Source organism: Corella eumyota, chromosome 6, assembly GCF_963082875.1.
Source record: "Corella eumyota chromosome 6, kaCorEumy4.1, whole genome shotgun sequence".
In the NCBI taxonomy this organism is placed as follows: Eukaryota; Metazoa; Chordata; class Ascidiacea; order Phlebobranchia; family Corellidae; genus Corella; species Corella eumyota.
In genome coordinates, this window is record NC_137495.1 from 14,965,175 (window position 1) to 14,985,806 (window position 20,632).

Below are 20,632 nucleotides of genomic sequence, written 5' to 3' on the forward strand. Positions count from 1 at the left end.
GCGCGAAATAAACATAGAGTTACCCAGTTTCGAGTTGCATTTAGCAGTTTGGGATAATATATATTATAATTGCCCGGTAGTTATGCTGCTGAATAAGTGCTGGCTCAGCAGAAGTTTATACCGTTTATAGCACTTTACTCGAGGGCGCTACAGCATAAGAGCAGTGGGGATTGAACCCACGACCTCTTGGTGGTGTAGCAAATGTTCTTACCACTACACCACGCTGCCAAATGTTTAATAATTACCAATAATTATTATTTTTTTAAATTAATTAAACCCCCCCCCCAAAAAAAATTGTCCTGTTGCTAGGACATCGAACTAAAATTAAAAGCAACAAAATGTAAATAATTTAAAAACCAAACCAACTTTTAAATAACGAAATTTTAAGTTAAATTTATTACATTTTAAAGCAGTTAGTTATCCCATACCAAACAACTTGGTAGTTTACATTAAACTGAGTATTGTCAACATGGTGGTGTCAGCTAAATATGACGCAAAACCTGATGACGAATATTTATTTAAATTGTAAGCGAATATGTTATAAGGTTGTTGAACTTGGTTAATCATTTATAATATCGATAAATGAAACTCGGTAAATACAGCTAGGACAAATATTGATGGCTGAATAACAGGAAGTTCTATTGATGGCTGAATAACATATACGATCACCATTTTGATCGGCACATACCTTTAATAAATTGCATTTTCGAAAAATAATCTAAAAAAATAGATGATATCAATTTTATAGATTTCTAAAATTTTAAAAGAAGTAACAAAAACAAAATATATTTCAGAAATATAAAACAATAATAATTTCTCATAAAATATGGAGTAACTATAAAGTAAGGGAATACAAAATCTTAAAAGTAATAAAAACTGTAAAATTAACATTATTTAAATTTCTGTTTAGTTGATATAAATTAGAAAATAAAAACAGCAAGAATGGCAACAAATAATTTAGGAACTAAAATAACTCACTAGTATAATATTAAAAATGACTTTAAAAAAATTTTGGCAAAAAATTATAAAAAAAATTTCACTAATAAATATTTAATAAAATTAAAATATTGTCATGATAAAATTTTTTAAACTTATAAATGTTTAACATAATTTAAATATTTTTTTTTAATTTAAAGTTTCGTTTTATTAACTATCGCTTCACTTTCTTCACAATTATTCGCTTTAATGCTCATGTGCGGTGAACCACGCAGAAGAGAAATTTGAGTCAACAAAAAGAAAAAAGAACCTGAAATTAGAAAAAAGTTTTCGTAAAAACTAAAAAAATAAATTAAACCAAGTTTAAAAATCAAACTATATAAACCAATAAAATATTATTTAAAAAAACTTGGCTTTGCTGCATGAGGTCCTGGGTTCGATTCCCACTGCTCTTGAGCTGTAACTTTATTAAGTAAGGTGCTATAAACGATATAAACTCCTGCTAAGCCAGCACTTAATCAGCAGCTTAATTATCGACAATTATAATCTATAATATCCCAAACTGGCACAGGCAACTCGAGACTGGGTCAGGGTAACAAATATACCTCCATGTTCAGGTCGTAAAGTCGACCTTCCTACATCGAGGATAAACAATTATAAAGAAAAAAAAAACTTACTAGCCAAGTAAAATCCTGGGTAAACGATGTACAGTGCTTCCCTGAAACCTAAAACTTTGATCATAGGTGGTACTATAAGAGGGGCATTCCCTCCAATATTATTGATTACAAAAATAAACATAGCGATCGCTGTCGCGCGTGACTGGGCAGGAAAGAGTTCAACCAAAACAGCGAACAAAACTCCGAACCACATTTCCGCTGTGTTTTAAATAAAATTTGATTACAATAAAGTCATCTCAAAACTGGGTCGGGGTAACTGTTCTCTTAAAAAAATATGAAACTATTTACCGAATAAATAAGCTCCAAAGAGCGAAATAAAAGCATAAGGCGAAGAAAAGTAAAGAGTTCCCGCCGCTAGAGGGCAGGCTATTGCTTGACTAACGACCAAAACCCACAATCTTGTTCGTACACCTAAAAAATTTGATTTGAAATTAAACCCAAAAAATGGAATATTTCTAAATACAAATCTACAAAATTTGTGTTATATTAATAACACCGCCAATTTACATATAATGGGACATTTATATTAACCCCCTTACACCCCATCCCTTCTCTGAAAATAAAACTGTTTTATTGTACTTATTTATCTTTAACGTGGGAAGGTCGAATGCACAACCTAAACATAGAGTAACATCAGCTACCCCGACCCGGTCTCAAGTTGACAGTTTGGAATATTATAATTGCTCAATAATTAAGCTGCTGATTAAGTGCTGGCTCAGCAGAAGTTAATATAGTTTATAGCGCCTTACTCATGGGTGCTACAGCATAAAAGCAGTGGGGATCGAACAACAGAACTTATGTAGTAAAGACAAGGGTTTTGACCACTACACCATGCTGCCAACCTTCAATTTATGTCAAAATTTTCAGATAATGCCGTTTTCAAAACTATTTTAGAAAAATGTCCATTCAGTAAAATCGATTTTTAATAATATGATCAAAATAAAGATTACCGTATTTAGAAGCGAGTAAATCGGACAAAATTCCACCAGTGATTATCCCAATCGTTCCACCAACGATGGAAGTTAAACTCATCCACAACCCCACCTCTGTGCCGGGGTAATATTGATCAAAATATAACTGACTGTTGTAAGACCAACAAAAACTTGCTGAAAATATTAAAATTTGATTTAGATTTTGTTCTCGATGTGGGAAGGTCGACTTCATGACCTGAACATAGATGAATATTTGTTACCCCGACCCAGTCCTGAGTTACCTTTAGCAGTTTGGGATATTATTATTTTTTTTGTATATATCTTTATCCTCGATGTGGGAAAGTCGAATGCGCGACTTAAACATAGAATAACACAAGCTACTCCGACCCAGTCTCGAGTTGCCATTGGCAGTTTGAGATATTATAGATTATAATTGCACGATAATTAAGCTGCTGATTAAGTACTGGCTCAGCAGGAGTTTATAGCTCCTTACTCAAAAGCACTACAGCACGAGAGCAGAAGGGTTCGAACCAAAGACCTCATGTAGTAAAGCAAAGTGATTTGACCACTACAGTATGTAGGGTGAGGTTTAAAGTTTGATTCCCAGTAGCGGCATGTTGAAGCACCGACTAAGGATTTTATTGCATAAATATAAAACTCACCAGAATGTCTGAATGAAGCCCCAACCAGTAACAATAAGATAGTTGGAGATTTGATAAATAATTTGAAAGTTGTCAAAATTGATTTCAACACCGACTGCTTTTCTAAATAATAAAATTTATAGTCAGGTTTATAAATAGCTTAGTTAAAAATATAGTTTGCAAAATAGGCCAAATAACTTTTAAACATTTCCCCAAAAAAATAAGAAATTTTACGGCAGACTTAAAAAATACAATTCTTATAATGAAAACGGCAGGATGGTGTAGTGGTAAGAACACTGAGTCGAGACTGAGTCGGGGTAACTAATGTTACTCTATGTTTAGGTCATGAGATCGACTTTCCCACATCGAGGATAAATAAATCCAAAAAACAGTTTTATTTATTAAACATTTTATCAAAAGTATTAAATACCAAAGTCTAACTCATATTTGTTATTCTCTTCAGCTTGTTCTATAATTTTACGTTCTGGTTCTTTGACAGAGAAATATAAAATAATCGCCATAATTATGCCTGGAGCTCCAGCTATAAAGTAACACCAATGCCAGCTCTAAGAAAAAATTAACAAAAGATTGGTTAAAAATTAATTTAAATTAATTTTGTTTTTTTAGAGGTTAATTTGATAGAAAAACCTAAAAATAAATCGTTTAAAAAAAAGGTAGGCTACTACGTTATGAGAGTAGTAGGAATCGTACCCAGGTTCTCATGTAGTAAAGCCAAGTGTTCTGACTACTACACCATACTGCCGGTCAAAAATATTTAAAAAATTTTCACCATTCCAAGAATGTTGGCGTCAGTCACATAATTTCCAACAGCAAATGCCAAACCATATCCAAAATAAATCCCAAAGTTGAAAAAACTCATCGCAAAAGCTCGAACTTTCTGTGAGAAAATGTCGGCCACCAAACTTGAGGTAAGAGGAGTACAGGCCGACTCTCTGAGAAAAAAAGTTTTAGGTTTTTAAGAGAATTTATTATACATACAAAACAAAAAAATATGATGTTATTAAGGTTTGTTAAGACCCTATAGCATAAGAGCAGTGGGAATTGAACTCAGAACCTCATGTAGTGATGCCAAGTGCTCTTACCACTACACCATGCTTCACCCGCAAATTTAGTAATGACGCTAAGTGACGTTCTTGTTCGCTAATGACGTTTAAATAACGCGATTGTTAACTTAACGAGTTTTGTGATGCTGCCCCTTGTCAAAAACTGCCCAACTTTAAAGGGGGGTAATGTTTGATTATAAGAAAAACGGTGTTTTTAACGTAATGTCAGTTAATTGTTACTCAACTTACAATGGACAATGGTGGTCCATTCTTCTAATACAACGGCGACATATTTTGCAGTGGTGAGCTCTCGGGGGTCGGTAACTTTCGCACTGCTGGCACACAGTCCAATCCTGGCTGCTGCTAGACTAAAATATTAATTCCTCTTTAGTTTCAGTGACTTTAAATAAAGAATTATAAGCAGAGCTGAATCTAGCCATGAGAACAACATGAACAAAAATAAATTAATTTAAACTAGGCATGATACAGTTTTAATGCAGAATTTTCTTTTAAATAATAAAAAACTTTTGTAATACTTAATTTTAGTGACGTCAATATTACAAAAAACATAAAACGCATATGAACTTCTGATAAGCCAACACTTAATCAGCAGCTTAATTATTAAGAAATTATATTCTATAATATCCCAAACTACTAAAGTCAACTCGAGACCGGGTCACAGTAACAGTTGTTAATGTTTTGGCTGTAAAGTCGACTTTCCCACATCGAGGATAAAGATATATAAAAATAATTAACGGTGAAGTTAATTTTATTGAATATTTTAAATACGAAAAAATTTAACCTGATCTTTAGAGTTCATTCTGACATCAGAGAAATCGAGGCCTCAGATTGGTAGAGGAACAATGCCAGGATCAGAAAACACAGATCTACTATGGGCAAACAACAATGCTAAAACAACCATGTTGAACATTACAGCATGAAATGGGCCCCATAAACTAAAAAATTAATGTTTTTTTATTATTACAGTGAATGGGACAACCTGTATAAACTTTATTTTTGAAATTTAAGTTGAACAACATTATTTTTTTGTTTATTTATTTATCCTCGATGTGGGAAGGTCGAATACGCGACCTAAACATAGAGTAACATTAGTTACCCCGACCCATTATCGAGTTGCCTGTGGCAGTTTGGGATATTATAGATTATAATTGTCCGATATTTATGCTACTGATTAAGTGCTGGCTCAGCAGAAGTTTATACCGTTTACAGCACTCACTTAAGAACGCTACAGAATGAGATCAGTTGAGATTGAACCCAGGACTTCTTGTAGTGAACATTGTACTTAAAATTAGTTTTTTCCTTTTACAATAAAAGTATTTACGTGATTCGAAAAATGACAAAAAAATTAAAACATAAATTATAATATTTATATTTTAAAAAAATCCAATTTATTAATAAGCAATACAAACCAACCTTCCAGATAGTGATGTCATAACAATGTGTTGTATGATCACATAATCAGCATAAATCACTAAAAAGTACGTGAAAATAACACAAAAAATACCACATGGGTCTTTATGGAACACCATTACATGAGTTTTCTGAAAAAAATACAATTTTATTAAAAGTTTTACCCAATCAAGATCGCATTTTTTTGTATATATCTTTATCCTCAATGTGGTAAGGTCGAATGCGCGACTTAATCATAGAGTAACATCAGCTAATCCGACCCAGTCTCGAGTTGCCTGTTGCCTGTGACAGTTTGGGATATTATAGATTATAATTGCCCGATAATTATCAGATTATGCTGCTGATTAAGCGCTGGCTCAACAGAAGTTTATAGCAGCTTACCTAAAGGGCGCTACAGCATGATAGCAGTGGGGATTAAACCTAGGACTTCATGTTCTCTGCGCATATCGAGCATTAACATTTTTAAGACACCAATAAACAAGATTTTTTATTTAGTACTAAAATGAATGCGGAACAGACGGAACATACAAGGAAAGATTAGCGTAAGGTTATAGAAATTCCGCCCTTTCCGCATTCATAAACTTGACGGACGACCCTATTAAAGCTCTAAGCTTTAAAGTGTTTATTTACTTTGCTACGTTAACAAATTTCTTTATTTCAGAATAAATTCTAAAAACTTGCAAAAAAATTATTAAAAATCGAGAATTTCGTTTACGGAAATAATTAACAGAAAGAAACGTGGAATCCCAGCGCTTCCAACTTTTTTAACATCATTAACATAAAAAGTATCTGCTCATACTCTTTGAAAATTTAAAAAACGACTTTTAACCTAAATTTAGGTAGAGCTGACATTTAGGAAAGATATATAACATATTTAGAGCATGAGATTTTCTTAAAATAGCATTTCAAGGCACAAGATTTTAGTAAAAGGTTATTAAAAAGTCAACTCAGGACATGAGTTCTTTTTTCATAATGATGCACACTATAAGGCTAATAATAAAGATGCTACAACATGCCATCAGTGGGAATCAAACTACGGACCTCACGTTTTTACCTTAGGATACTATTACATGCCATCAGTGGGAATCAAACTAAGGACCTCAGGTTCTTACTTAAAGATACTACAACATGCTATCAGTGGGGTTCAAACTAAGGACCTCAGGTTCTACTTAAAGATGCTACAACATGCTATCAGTGGGGTTCAAACTAAGGACCTCAGGTTCTTACTTAAAGATACTACAACATGCTATCAGTGGGGTTCAAACTAAGGACCTCAGGTTCTTACTTAAAGATCCTACAACATGCTATCAGTGGGGTTGAAACTAAGGACCTCAGGTTCTACTTAAAGATGCTACAACATGCCATCAATGGGAATCAAACTAAGGACCTCAGGTTCTTACTTTAAGATTATACAACATGCTATCAGTGAGGTTGAAACTAAGGACCTCAGGTTCTTACTTAAAGATGCTACAACATGCCATCAGTGGGAATTAAACTAAGGACCTCAGGTTCTTACTTAAAGATCCTACAACATGCCATCAGTGGGGTTAAAACTAAGGACCTCAGGTTCTACTTAAAGATGCTACAACATGCCATCAGTGGGAATCAAACTAAGGACCTCAGGTTCTTACTTTAAGATTATACAACATGCTATCAGTAGGGTTGAAACTAAGGACCTCAGGTTCATACTTAAAGATGCTACAACATGTCATCAGTGGGAATCAAACCAAGGACCTCAGGTTCTTACTTTAAGATTATACAACATGCTATCAGTGGGGTTGAAACTAAGGACCTCAGGTTCTTACTTAATGATGCTACAACATGCCATCAATGGGAATCAAACTAAGGACCTCAGGTTCTTACTTTAAGATTATACAACATGCTATCAGTGAGGTTGAAACTAAGGACCTCAGGTTCTTACTTAAAGATGCTACAACATGCCATCAGTGGGAATTAAACTAAGGACCTCAGGTTCTTACTTAAAGATCCTACAACATGCCATCAGTGGGGTTAAAACTAAGGACCTCAGGTTCTACTTAAAGATGCTACAACATGCCATCAGTGGGAATCAAACTAAGGACCTCAGGTTCTTACTTTAAGATTATACAACATGCTATCAGTAGGGTTGAAACTAAGGACCTAAGGTTCATACTTAAAGATGCTACAACATGTCATCAGTGGGAATCAAACCAAGGACCTCAGGTTCTTACTTTAAGATTATACAACATGCTATCAGTGGGGTTGAAACTAAGGACCTCAGGTTCTTACTTAATGATGCTACAACATGCCATCAGTGGGAATCAAACTAAGGACCTCAGGTTCTTACTTAAAGATCCTACAACATGCCATCAGTGGGAATTAAACTAAGGACCTCAGGTTCTTACTTAAAGATACTGCAACATGCCATCAGTGAAAATCAAACCCAGGATCTCAAGTTCTTACTTTAAGATCCTACAACATGCCATCAGTGGGAATTAAACTAAGGACCTCAGGTTCTACTTAAAGATGCTACAACATGCCATCAGTGGGAATCAAACTAAGAGCCTCAGGTTCTTACTTAAAGATACTACAACATGCTATCAGTGGGAATCAAACTAAGAGCCTCAGGTTCTTACTTAAAGATCCTACAACATGCCATTAGTGGGAATTAAACTAAGGACCTAAGGTTCTTACTTAAAGATCCTACAACATGCCAGCAGTGGGAATCAAACTAAGGACCTCAGGTTCTTACTTAAAGATTCTACAACATGCCAGCAGTGGAAATCAAACCCAGGATCTCAGGTTCTTTCTTAAAGATTCTACAACATGCCATCAGTGGGAATCAAACTAAGGACCTCAGGTTCTTACTTAAAGATTCTACAACATGCCAGCAGTGGAAATCAAACCCAGGATCTCAGATTCTTACTTAAAGATTCTACAACATGCCATCAGTGGGAATCAAACTAAGGACCTCAGGTTCTTACTTAAAGATCCTACAACATGCCATCAGTGGGAATCAAACTAAGGACCTCAGGTTCTTACTTAAAGATCCTACAACATGCCATCAGTAGAAATTAAACTAAGGACCTTAGGTTCTTACTTAAAGATCCTACAACATGCCAGCAGTGGGAATCAAACTAAGGACCTCAGGTTCTTTCTTAAAGATGCTACAACATGCCATCAGTGGGGTTCAAACTAAGGACCTCAGGTTCTTACTTAAAGATTCTACAACATGCCAGCAGTGGAAATCAAACCTAGGATCTCAGGTTCTTACTTAAAGATCCTACAACATGCCATCAGTGGGAATCAAACTAAGGACCTCAGGTTCTTACTTAAAGATCCTACAACATGCCATCAGTGGAAATTAAACTAAGGACTTTAGGTTCTTACTTAAAGATCCTACAACATGCCATCAGTGGAAATTAAACTAAGGACCTTAGGTTCTTACTTAAAGATGCTACAACATGCCAGCAGTGGGGTTCAAACTAAGGACTTCAGGTTCTACTTAAAGATGCTACAACATGCCATCAGTGGGAATTAAACTAAGGACCTCAGGTTCTACTTAAAGATCCTACAACATGCCATCAGTGGGAATTAAACATAGGACCTTAGGTTCTTACTTAAAGATGCTACAACATGCCATCAGTGGGGTTCAAACTAAGGACCTCAGGTTCTTACTTAAAGATCCTACAACATGCCATCAGTGGGAATCAAACTAAGGACCTCAGGTTCTACTTAAAGATGCTACAACATGCCATCAGTGGGAATTAAACTAAGGACCTCAGGTTCTACTTAAAGATCCTACAACATGCCATCAGTGAGAATTAAACTTAGGACCTTAGGTTCTTACTTTAAGATGCTACAACATGCCATCAGTGGGGTTCAAACTAAAGACCTCAGGTTCTTACTTAAAGATCCTACAACATGCCATCAGTGGGAATCAAACTAAGGACCTCAGGTTCTTACTTAAAGATCCTACAACATGCCATCAGTGGGGTTCAAACTAAGGACCTCAGGTTCTTACTTAAAGATCGTACAACATGCCATCAGTGGGGTTCAAACTAAGGACCTCAGGTTCTACTTAAAGATGCTACAACATGCCATCAGTGGGAATTAAACTAAGGACCTCAGGTTCTACTTAAAGATCCTACAACATGCCATCAGTGGGAATTAAACTAAGGACCTCAGGTTCTTTCTTAAAGATGCTACAACATGCCAGCAGTGGAAATCAAACCCAGGATCTCAGGTTCTTACTTAAAGATCCTACAACATGCCATTAGTGGGAATCAAACTAAGGACCTCAGGTTCTTACTTAAAGATCCTACAACATGCCATCAGTAGAAATTAAACTAAGGACCTTAGGTTCTTACTTAAAGATGCTACAACATGCCATCAGTGGGGTTCAAACTAAGGACCTCAGGTTCTACTTAAAGATGCTACAACATGCCATCAGTGGGAATTAAACTAAGGACCTCAGGTTCTACTTAAAGATCCTACAACATGCCATCAGTGGGAATTAAACTTAGGACCTTAGGTTCTTAATTAAAGATGCTACAACATGCCATCAGTGGGGTTCAAACTAAGGACCTCAGGTTCTTACTTAAAGATCCTACAACATGCCATCAGTGGGAATCAAACTAAGGACCTCAGGTTCTTACTTAAAGATCCTACAACATGCCATCAGTGGGATTCAAACTAAGGACCTCAGGTTCTACTTAAAGATGCTACAACATGCCATCAGTGGGAATCAAACTAAGGACCTCAGGTTCTACTTAAAGATCCTTCAACATGCCATCAGTGGGAATTAAACTTAGGACCTTAGGTTCTTACTTAAAGATGCTACAACATGCCATCAGTGAAAATCAAACCCAGGATCTCAAGTTCTTACTTAAAGATGCTACAACATGCCATCAGTGGGAATCAAACTAAGGACTTCAGGTTCTTACTTAAAGATGCTACAACATGCCATCAGTGGGAATTAAACTTAGGACCTTAGGTTCTTACTTAAAGATGCTACAACATGCCAGCAGTGGGAATCAAACTAAGGACCTCAGGTTCTACTTAAAGATCCTACAACATGCCATCAGTGGGAATCAAACTAAGGACCTCAGGTTCTTACTTAAAGATGCTACAACATGCCATCAGTGGGAATCAAACTAAGGGCCTCAGGTTCTTACTTAAAGATGCTACAACATGCCATCAGTGGGAATCAAACTAAGGGCCTCAGGTTCTTACTTAAAGATCCTACAACATGCCATCAGTGGGGTTCAAACTAAGGAACTCAGATTCTACTTAAAGATGCTACAACATGCCATCAGTGGGAATTAAACTAAGGACCTCAGGTTCTACTTAAAGATCCTACAACATGCCATCAGTGGGAATCAAACTAAGGACCTCAGGTTCTTACTTAAAGATGCTACAACATGCCATCAGTGGGAATCAAACTAAGGACCTCAGGTTCTTATTTAAAGATGCTACAACATGCCATCAGTGGGAATCAAACTAAAGACCTCAGGTTCTTACTTAAAGATGCTACAACATGCCATCAGTGGGAATCAAACTAAAGACCTCAGGTTCTTACTTAAAGATGCTACAACATGCCATCAGTGGGAATCAAACTAAGGACCTCAGGTTCTACTTAAAGATCCTACAACATGCCATCAGTGGGAATCAAACTAAGGACCTCAGGTTCTTACTTAAAGATGCTACAACATGCCATCAGTGGGAATCAAACTAAGGACCTCAGGTTCTTACTTAAAGATGCTACAACATGCCATCAGTGGGAATCAAACTAAGGACCTCAGGTTCTTACTTAAAGATCCTACAACATGCCATCAGTGGGAATCAAACTAAGGACCTCAGGTTCTACTTAAAGATCCTACAACATGCCATCAGTGGGAATCAATTTTAGCGACGTCAATATTACAAAAAAACATAAAACGCATATGAACTTCTGATAAGCCAACACTTAATCAGCAGCTTAATTATTAAGAAATTATATTCTATAATATCCCAAACTACTAAAGTCAACTCGAAACCGGGTCACAGTAACAGTTGTTAATGTTTTGGCTGTAAAGTCGTCTTTCCCACATCGAGGATAAAGATATATAAAATAATTAACGGTGAAGTTAATTTTATTGAATATTTTAAATACGAAAAAATTTAACCTGATCTTTAGAGTTCATTCTGACATCAGAGAAATCGAGGCCTCTGATTGGTAGAGGAACAATGCCAGGATCAGAAAACACAGATCTACTATGGGCAAACAACAATGCTAAAACAACCATGTTGAACATTAAAGCATGAAATGGGCCCCATAAACTAAAAAATTAATGTTTTTTTATTGTTACAGTGAATGGGACAACCTGTATAAACTTTATTGAAATTTAGTTGAACAACATCATTTTTTTGTTTATTTATTTATCCTCGATGTGGGAAGTCGAATACGCGACCTAAACATAGAGTAACATCAGTTACTTAGACCCATTATCGAGTTGTCTGTGGCAGTTTGGGATATTATAGATTATAATTGTCCGATAATTATGCTGCTGATTAAGTGCTGGCCCAGCAGGAGTCCACACTGTTTATAGCAGCTTACTTAAGGGTGCTACAGCATGGAAGCAGTGGGAATTGAACCCAAGACTTCATGTATGCCATCAGTGGGAATCAAACTAAGGACCTCATGTTTTTACCTTAAGATACTATAACATGCCATCAGTGGGAATCAAACTAAGGACCTCAGGTTCTTACTTAAAGATCCTACAACATGCCATTAGTGGGAATCAAACTAAGGACCTCAGGTTCTTACTTAAAGATCCTACAACATGCTATCAGTGGGATTCAAACTAAGGACCTCAGGTTCTTACTTAAAGATTCTACAACATGCCATCAGTGGGAATCAAACTAAGGACCTCAGGTTCTTATTTAAAAATGCTACAACATGCCATCAGTGGGAATCAAACTAAGGACCTCAGGTTCTACTTAAAGATGCTACAACATGACATCAGTGGGAATCAAACTAAGGACCTCAGGTTCTACTTAAAGATGCTACAATATGACATCAGTGGGAATCAAACTAAGGACCTCAGGTTCTTACTTAAAGATGCTACAACATGCCATCAGTGGGAATCAAACTAAAGACCTCAGGTTCTTACTTAAAGATGCTACAACATGCCATCAGTGGGAATCAAACTAAGGACCTCAGGTTCTACTTAAAGATCCTACAACATGCCATCAGTGGGAATCAAACTAAGGACCTCAGGTTCTTACTTAAAGATGCTACAACATGCCATCAGTGGGAATCAAACTAAGGACCTCAGGTTCTTACTTAAAGATGCTACAACATGCCATCAGTGGGAATCAAACTAAGGACCTCAGGTTCTTACTTAAAGATCCTGCAACATGCCATCAGTGGGAATCAAACTAAGGACCTCAGGTTCTACTTAAAGATCCTACAACATGCCATCAGTGGGAATCAATTTTAGCGACGTCAATATTACAAAAAAACATAAAACGCATATGAACTTCTGATAAGCCAACACTTAATCAGCAGCTTAATTATTAAGAAATTATATTCTATAATATCCCAAACTACTAAAGTCAACTCGAAACCGGGTCACAGTAACAGTTGTTAATGTTTTGGCTGTAAAGTCGTCTTTCCCACATCGAGGATAAAGATATATAAAATAATTAACGGTGAAGTTAATTTTATTGAATATTTTAAATACGAAAAAATTTAACCTGATCTTTAGAGTTCATTCTGACATCAGAGAAATCGAGGCCTCTGATTGGTAGAGGAACAATGCCAGGATCAGAAAACACAGATCTACTATGGGCAAACAACAATGCTAAAACAACCATGTTGAACATTACAGCATGAAATGGGCCCCATAAACTAAAAAATTAATGTTTTTTTATTGTTACAGTGAATGGGACAACCTGTATAAACTTTATTGAAATTTAGTTGAACAACATCATTTTTTTGTTTATTTATTTATCCTCGATGTGGGAAGTCGAATACGCGACCTAAACATAGAGTAACATCAGTTACTTAGACCCATTATCGAGTTGTCTGTGGCAGTTTGGGATATTATAGATTATAATTGTCCGATAATTATGCTGCTGATTAAGTGCTGGCCCAGCAGGAGTCCACACTGTTTATAGCAGCTTACTTAAGGGTGCTACAGCATGGAAGCAGTGGGAATTGAACCCAAGACTTCATGTATGCCATCAGTGGGAATCAAACTAAGGACCTCATGTTTTTACCTTAAGATACTATAACATGCCATCAGTGGGAATCAAACTAAGGACCTCAGGTTCTTACTTAAAGATCCTACAACATGCTATCAGTGGGATTCAAACTAAGGACCTCAGGTTCTTACTTAAAGATTCTACAACATGCCATCAGTGGGAATTAAACTAAGGACCTCAGGTTCTACTTAAAGATCCTACAACATGCCATCAGTGGGAATTAAACTAAGGACCTCAGGTTCTTACTTAAAGATACTGCAACATGCCATCAGTGAAAATCAAACCCAGGATCTCAGGTTCTTACTTAAAGATCCTACAACATGCCATCAGTGGGAATTAAACTAAGGACCTCAGGTTCTACTTAAAGATGCTACAACATGCCATTAGTGGGAATCAAACTAAGGATCTCAGGTTCTTACTTAAAGATCCTACAACATGCCATCAGTGGGAATCAAACTAAAGACCTCAGGTTCTTACTTAAAGATTCTACAACATGGCATCAGTGGAAATCAAATCCAGGATCTAAGGTTCTTACTAAAAGATTCTACAACATGCCATCAGTGGGAATCAAACTAAGGACCTCAGGTTCTTACTTAAAGATTCTACAACATGCCAGCAGTGGAAATCAAACCCAGGATCTCTGGTTCTTACTTAAAGATCCTACAACATGCCATCAGTGAAAATCAAACTAAGGACCTCAGGTTCTTACTTAAAAATACTACAACATGTCATCAGTGGGAATCAAACTAAGGAACTCAGGTTCTTACTTAAAGATCCTACAACATGCCATCAGTGAAAATCAAACCAAGCACCACAGGTTCTACTTAAAGATCCTACAACATGCCATCAGTGGGAATCAAACTAAGGACCTCAGGTTCTAACTTAAAGATTCTACAACATGCCAGCAGTGGAAATCAAACCCAGGATCTCAGGTTCTTACTTAAAGATCCTACAACATGCCATCAGTGGGGTTCAAACTAAGGGCCTCAGGTTCTACTTAAAGATGCTACAACATGCCATCAGTGGGAATTAAACTAAGGACCTCAGGTTCTACTTAAAGATCCTACAACATGCCATCAGTGGGAATTAAACTTAGGACCTTAGGTTCTTACTTAAAGATGCTACAACATGCCATCAGTGGGGTTCAAACTAAGGACCTCAGGTTCTTACTTAAAGATCTTACAACATGCCATCAGTGGAAATCAAACTAAGGACCTCAGGTTCTTACTTAAAGATCCTACAACATGCCCTCAGTGGGGTTCAAACTAAGGACCTCAGGTTCTACTTAAAGATGCTACAACATGCCATCAGTGGGAATTAAACTAAGGACCTCAGATTCTACTTAAAGATCCTACAACATGCCATCAGTGGGAAATAAACTTAGGACCTTAGGTTCTCACTTAAAGATGCTACAACATGCCATCAGTAGGAATTAAACTAAGGACCTCAGGTTCTTACTTAAAGATGCTACAACATGCCATCAGTGGGAATCAAACTAAGGACCTCAGGTTCTTACTTAAAGATCCTACAACATGCCATAAGTGGGAATCAAACTAAGGACCTCAGGTTCTTACTTAAAGATCCTACAACATGCCATCAGTTGGAATCAAACTAAGGACCTCAGGTTCTACTTAAAGATGCTACAACATGCTATCAGTAGGAATTAAACTAAGGACCTCAGGTTCTACTTAAAGATGCTACAACATGCCATCAGTGAAAATCAAACTAAGGACCTTAGGTTCTACTTAAAGATGCTACAACATGCTATCAGTGGGAATTAAACTAAGGACCTCAGGTTCTACTTAAAGATCCTACAACATGCCATCCGTGGAAATTAAACTTAGGACCTTAGGTTCTTACTTAAAGATCCTACAACATGCCATCAGTAGGAATTAAACTAAGGACCTCAGGTTCTTACTTAAAGATGCTACAACATGCCATCAGTGGGAATCAAACTAAGGACCTCAGGTTCTACTTAAAGATGCTACAACATGCAATCAGTAGGAATTAAACTAAGGACCTCAGGTTCTACTTAAAGATGCTACAACATGCCAACAGTGAAAATCAAACTAAGGACCTCAGGTTCTACTTAAAGATGCTACAACATGCTATCAGTGGAAATTAAACTAAGGACCTCAGGTTCTACTTAAAGATCCTACAACATGCCATCAGTGGGAATTAAACTTAGGACCTTAGTTTCTTACTTAAAGATGCTACAACATGCCATCAGTAGGAATTAAACTAAGGATCTCAGGTTCTTACTTAAAGATGCTACAACATGCCATCAGTGGGAATTAAACTTAGGACCTTAGGTTCTTACTTAAAGATCATACAACATGCCATCAGTAGGAATTAAACTAAGGACCTCAGGTTCTACTTAAAGATCCTACAACATGCCATTAGTGGGAATTAAACTTAGGACCTTAGGTTCTTACTTAAAGATGCTACAACATGCCATCAGTGGGAATTAAACTTAGGACCTTAGGTTCTTACTTAAAGATGCTACAACATGCCATCAGTGGGAATCAAACTAAGGACCTCAGGTTCTTACTTAAAGATCCTACAACATGCTATCAGTGGGATTTAAACTAAGGACCTCAGGTTCTTACTTAAAGATCCTACAACATGCCATCAGTGGGAATTAAACTAAGGACCTCAGGTTCTTACTTAAAGATCCTACAACATGCCATCAGTGGAAATCAAACTAAGGACCTCAGGTTCTTACTTAAAGATCTTACAACATGCCATCAGTAGGAATTAAACTAAGGACCTCAGGTTCTACTTAAAGATGCTACAACATGCTATCAGTAGAAATTAACCTAAGGACCTCAGGTTCTACTTAATAATGCTACAACATGCCATCAGTGAAAATCAAACTAAGGACCTCAGGTTCTACTTAAAGATGCTACAACATGCTATCAGTGGAAATTAAACTAAGGACCTCAGGTTCTACTTAAAGATGCTACAACATGCCATCAGTGAGAATCAAACTAAGGACCTCAGGTTCTACTTAAAGATGCTACAACATGCTATCAGTGGGAATTAAACTAAGGACCTCAGGTTCGACTTAAAGATGCTACAACATGCCATCAGTGGGAATCAAACTAAGAACCTCAGGTTCTTACTTAAAGATGCTACAACATGCCATCAGTGGGTTGCAAACTAAGGACCTCAGGTTCTTACTTAAAGATGCTACAACATGCCATCAGTGGGAATCAAACTAAGGACCTCAGGTTCTACTTAAAGATACTACAACATGCCATCAGTGGGAATTAAACTAAGGACCTCAGGTTCTACTTAAAGATGCTACAACATGCCATCAGTGGGAATCAAACTAAGGACCTCAGGTTCTACTTAAAGATCCTACAACATGCCATCAGTGGGAATCAAACTAAGGACCTCAGGTTCTTACTTAAAGATCCTACAACATGCCATCAGTGGGAATCAAACTAAGAACCTCAGGTTCTACTTAAATATTATACAACATGCCATCAGTGGGAATTAAACTAAGGACCTCAGGTTCTTACTTAAAGATCCTACAACATGCTATCAATGGGAATTAAACTAAGGACCTCAGGTTCTACTTAAAGATGCTACAACATGCCATCAGTGGGAATCAAACTTAAGGACCTCAGGTTCTACTTAAAGATCCTACAACATGCCATCAGTGGGAATCAAACTAAGGACCTCAGGTTCTTACTTAAAGTTCCTACAACATGTCATCAGTGAAAATCAAACTTAGGACCTTAGGTTCTTACTTAAAGATCCTACAACATGCCATCAGTGGGAATCAAACTTAGGACCTCAGGTTCTTACTTAAAGATTATACAACATGCCATCAGTGAAAATCAAACTTAGGACCTCAGGTCCTTACTTAAAGATTATACAACATGCCATCAGTGAAAATCAAACTTAGGACCTCAGGTCCTTACTTAAAGATTATACAACATACCATCAGTGAAAATCAAACTTAGGACCTTAGGTTCTTACTTAAAGATCCTACAACATGCTACCAGTGGGAATCAAACTAAGGACCTCAGGTTCTTACTTAAAGATTCTACAACATGCCATCAGTGGGTTTAGAAATGATTTAACATATTGTAATATTATCGCCCCTATTTTTGTATATATATTGTTATCAATAAAGTATGTTAGCCAGAATTGTATTTGAATAAGGTTTTACCTAGGAATATATTTAAGAATTTTAATCCATTGCTGGACCCTTCAGCCACCTTCCTAACCCAATTCCCTACAATAACTAAATATCTATGATAAAATTAATTTTACAATTAAGTTTTAGCACTTTAAAAATGCCACTGTATTAAATATACTTGTTTATATAAGTAACAATGTTAATAAACCATACAAAATAGACTTGCAAGGTTTAAAAAGTTAATTAATTATCTTAAAATTGTTTTTATTTTAGTTTTGAGGTTCTAACAGTAAGCCGATGATATTACTATTATTTAACAAATGTAAAGTAACCAAAATACCTGCTTTATCAGGAAAAACTCGTTTTATTACTGCAACAATTTCATCATGACACGAACACTCTCCAGTAGCCCCAACTGACCCAACTTCACCCTTAGGACCTATGGGGCCAATTTCACCCCTGAAACCTTGTTCACCTCTAACGCCAGCGCCCCCAACTGACCCAATTTCACCCTTAGGACCTATGGGGCCAATTTCACCCATGAAACCTTGCTCACCCCTGGCACCAGGACCCCCAATTGCCCCAATTTCACCCCTTGAACCTTTTTCACCTTTCTCCCCAGCTGGGCCAAGCTTTCCTGGTCTACCTTGTTTAGTTTCAGAAGGTTCATGAGCAGATGCAGTGGGACATGCACTAAAACAAACTTGGTTGTTTTGGGATGCAGCTAAGCATAACCAGAAGCACAAAAACATAAATAATTTCAAACTCATTTCGGCAAGTTTTAAGTTACAATTGTTTTATTCTAAACTCATTTAACAAGCTAGTTATATTTTTTTTATTAATATTTATCACTAATAATTGAAAATAACTTTCCGTCTGTTCCGACATTTTTGTATCAAAACACGCAGGTACCAAAACGCACCAAAAATTATATCTTGATTAATTTTCAAATCGGCTGCAATTTAAAAATAATTAAAAACTTTTTAAACGAGATATGACGACACTATGACGTAACAATAATAGCAACGCTGCATTAAAATACTTATTCGAATTGTTGTCTAACAAGATTTGACGCTATAGTTTAATTGTGATGTCATAATCTACTAAAGTAACGACAAAGCCCACTATAGTTAAATTGTGATGTCATAATCTACTAAAGTAACGACAAAGCCCGCTGTAGTTTAATTGTGATGTCATAATCCACCAAAGTAACAACATAGCCCGCTATAGTTAAATTGTGATGTCATAATCTACCAAAGTAACGACAAAGCCCGCTATAGTTAAATTGTGATGTCATAATCTACTAAAGTGACGACAAAGCTCGCTATCGGAGCCGCAAAGCGAATCAGCTATTGTGCCATGCAACGAGGTTTCCCGTAACAGCGTTAAAAATGTGAAATGTTTCAAGATTGTGCCAGTTAAAGTGTGGGGCAACAATCAAAGTAATTTTGTGAACGCTTTTCTGGATGACGGTTCAAATACAAGTATTTGTACTGCAAGCCTTGTTAAGAAATTAGAAGGAGACAAAAGAACACACCGAGCTTTATACAGCAAATTAAGTAACTAGTCATGGGAGCCGAGTTGACTCACTGTATGTAAAAGAGGTCAAACCGAATCGTTTATTGTCGAAAAGCTTTTGGTACTTGATCATATTGTCAATATAGGTAACAGCATTACAACCAAGAAAGTGGCAAACATGTATCCGCATCTGCATAACCTAAAGTTTTCTGAACTTAAAACAAAATCAGTGGAGCTACTTCTGGGAAACAATGTTCACGATGCATTCAGGGTTTCTGAATGGCGTTACGGCAAAAAGTGCCAGCCTTTCGGTCCGCATACGGCGTTGAGTTGGGCGTTGTTTGGCTCAGACCTTAACCCAAGAAAATCGTCCCAACAAACTAATGTTAACTTTATGCATGAGCCTGAACAAGTATCGACATCATGCAACAAAATTTCAGATGTTTTTTTCGAGCAATTTTCACGATCTTGATTGTGCGCTAAAGAGCGAAATGTCATTAAACGACAAAAGTACGTTGAAAATTATGAACAAAACAGTTTCGCGAAATGGCTGACACTATGAAATTGGATTACTCTGGAAAAAGAAATATATTAAACTTTTAAAGAATAGAAAAATGACACTTCAAAGGCTACAATCTTTGAAGAAGAAGTTTATTGCTAACCCTAAAACTTTTAGGCAATATAGGGAAGAAATCGATGAATATGTAAAATAAGGACATGTGACTGTATTGGCTAATAGGAATTGTGTAAACGATATAACGTGGTATATACCACACCACTGTACGGGCCCTAAGTTCATTATAGTGTTTGATTGTGTTGCAAAACACTGCGTTGTTTCTTTTAATGACGTTTTATTACAAGGACTTTACTAACAGCCTCGTGGAAGTGCTTTTACGATCTGGTTCCAGAACTATATATTAACACTTGGAATAATTGGCTTAACACTCTTGTTGATTGAGAGAACATTAGTATACCCAGATGTTTTAAACCTTAATATTGATTATGGTTGTATTTAGTTTTATCGCTGAAAGAACTGAAGCCCGGTTTTAGT

The 20,632-nt window shown here is 36.5% G+C and overlaps 2 protein-coding genes across 2 annotated transcripts; both read right to left on the bottom strand.

Moving 5' to 3' along the window:
• Positions 1 to 559: 559 nt before the first annotated feature.
• LOC145755957 (uncharacterized) lies at positions 560 to 4,519 on the bottom strand. Its single transcript, XM_082572170.1, has 7 exons — positions 4,500 to 4,519; positions 4,030 to 4,139; positions 2,564 to 2,719; positions 1,902 to 2,024; positions 1,614 to 1,811; positions 1,152 to 1,246; positions 560 to 688 (listed from the first exon to the last, which is right to left on the bottom strand). The coding sequence occupies exons 1-7, from the start codon at positions 4,517 to 4,519 to the stop codon at positions 560 to 562; spliced, it is 831 nt and encodes a 276-aa protein (XP_082428296.1).
• A 568-nt stretch (positions 4,520 to 5,087) lies between these two features.
• LOC145754682 (palmitoyltransferase ZDHHC3-like) lies at positions 5,088 to 6,303 on the bottom strand. Its single transcript, XM_082570785.1, has 3 exons — positions 6,063 to 6,303; positions 5,685 to 5,812; positions 5,088 to 5,206 (listed from the first exon to the last, which is right to left on the bottom strand). Exons 2-3 carry the CDS (start codon positions 5,798 to 5,800, stop codon positions 5,095 to 5,097), a joined length of 228 nt encoding a protein of 75 aa, XP_082426911.1. The 5' UTR covers positions 5,801 to 5,812; positions 6,063 to 6,303; the 3' UTR covers positions 5,088 to 5,094.
• Positions 6,304 to 20,632: the final 14,329 nt, after the last annotated feature.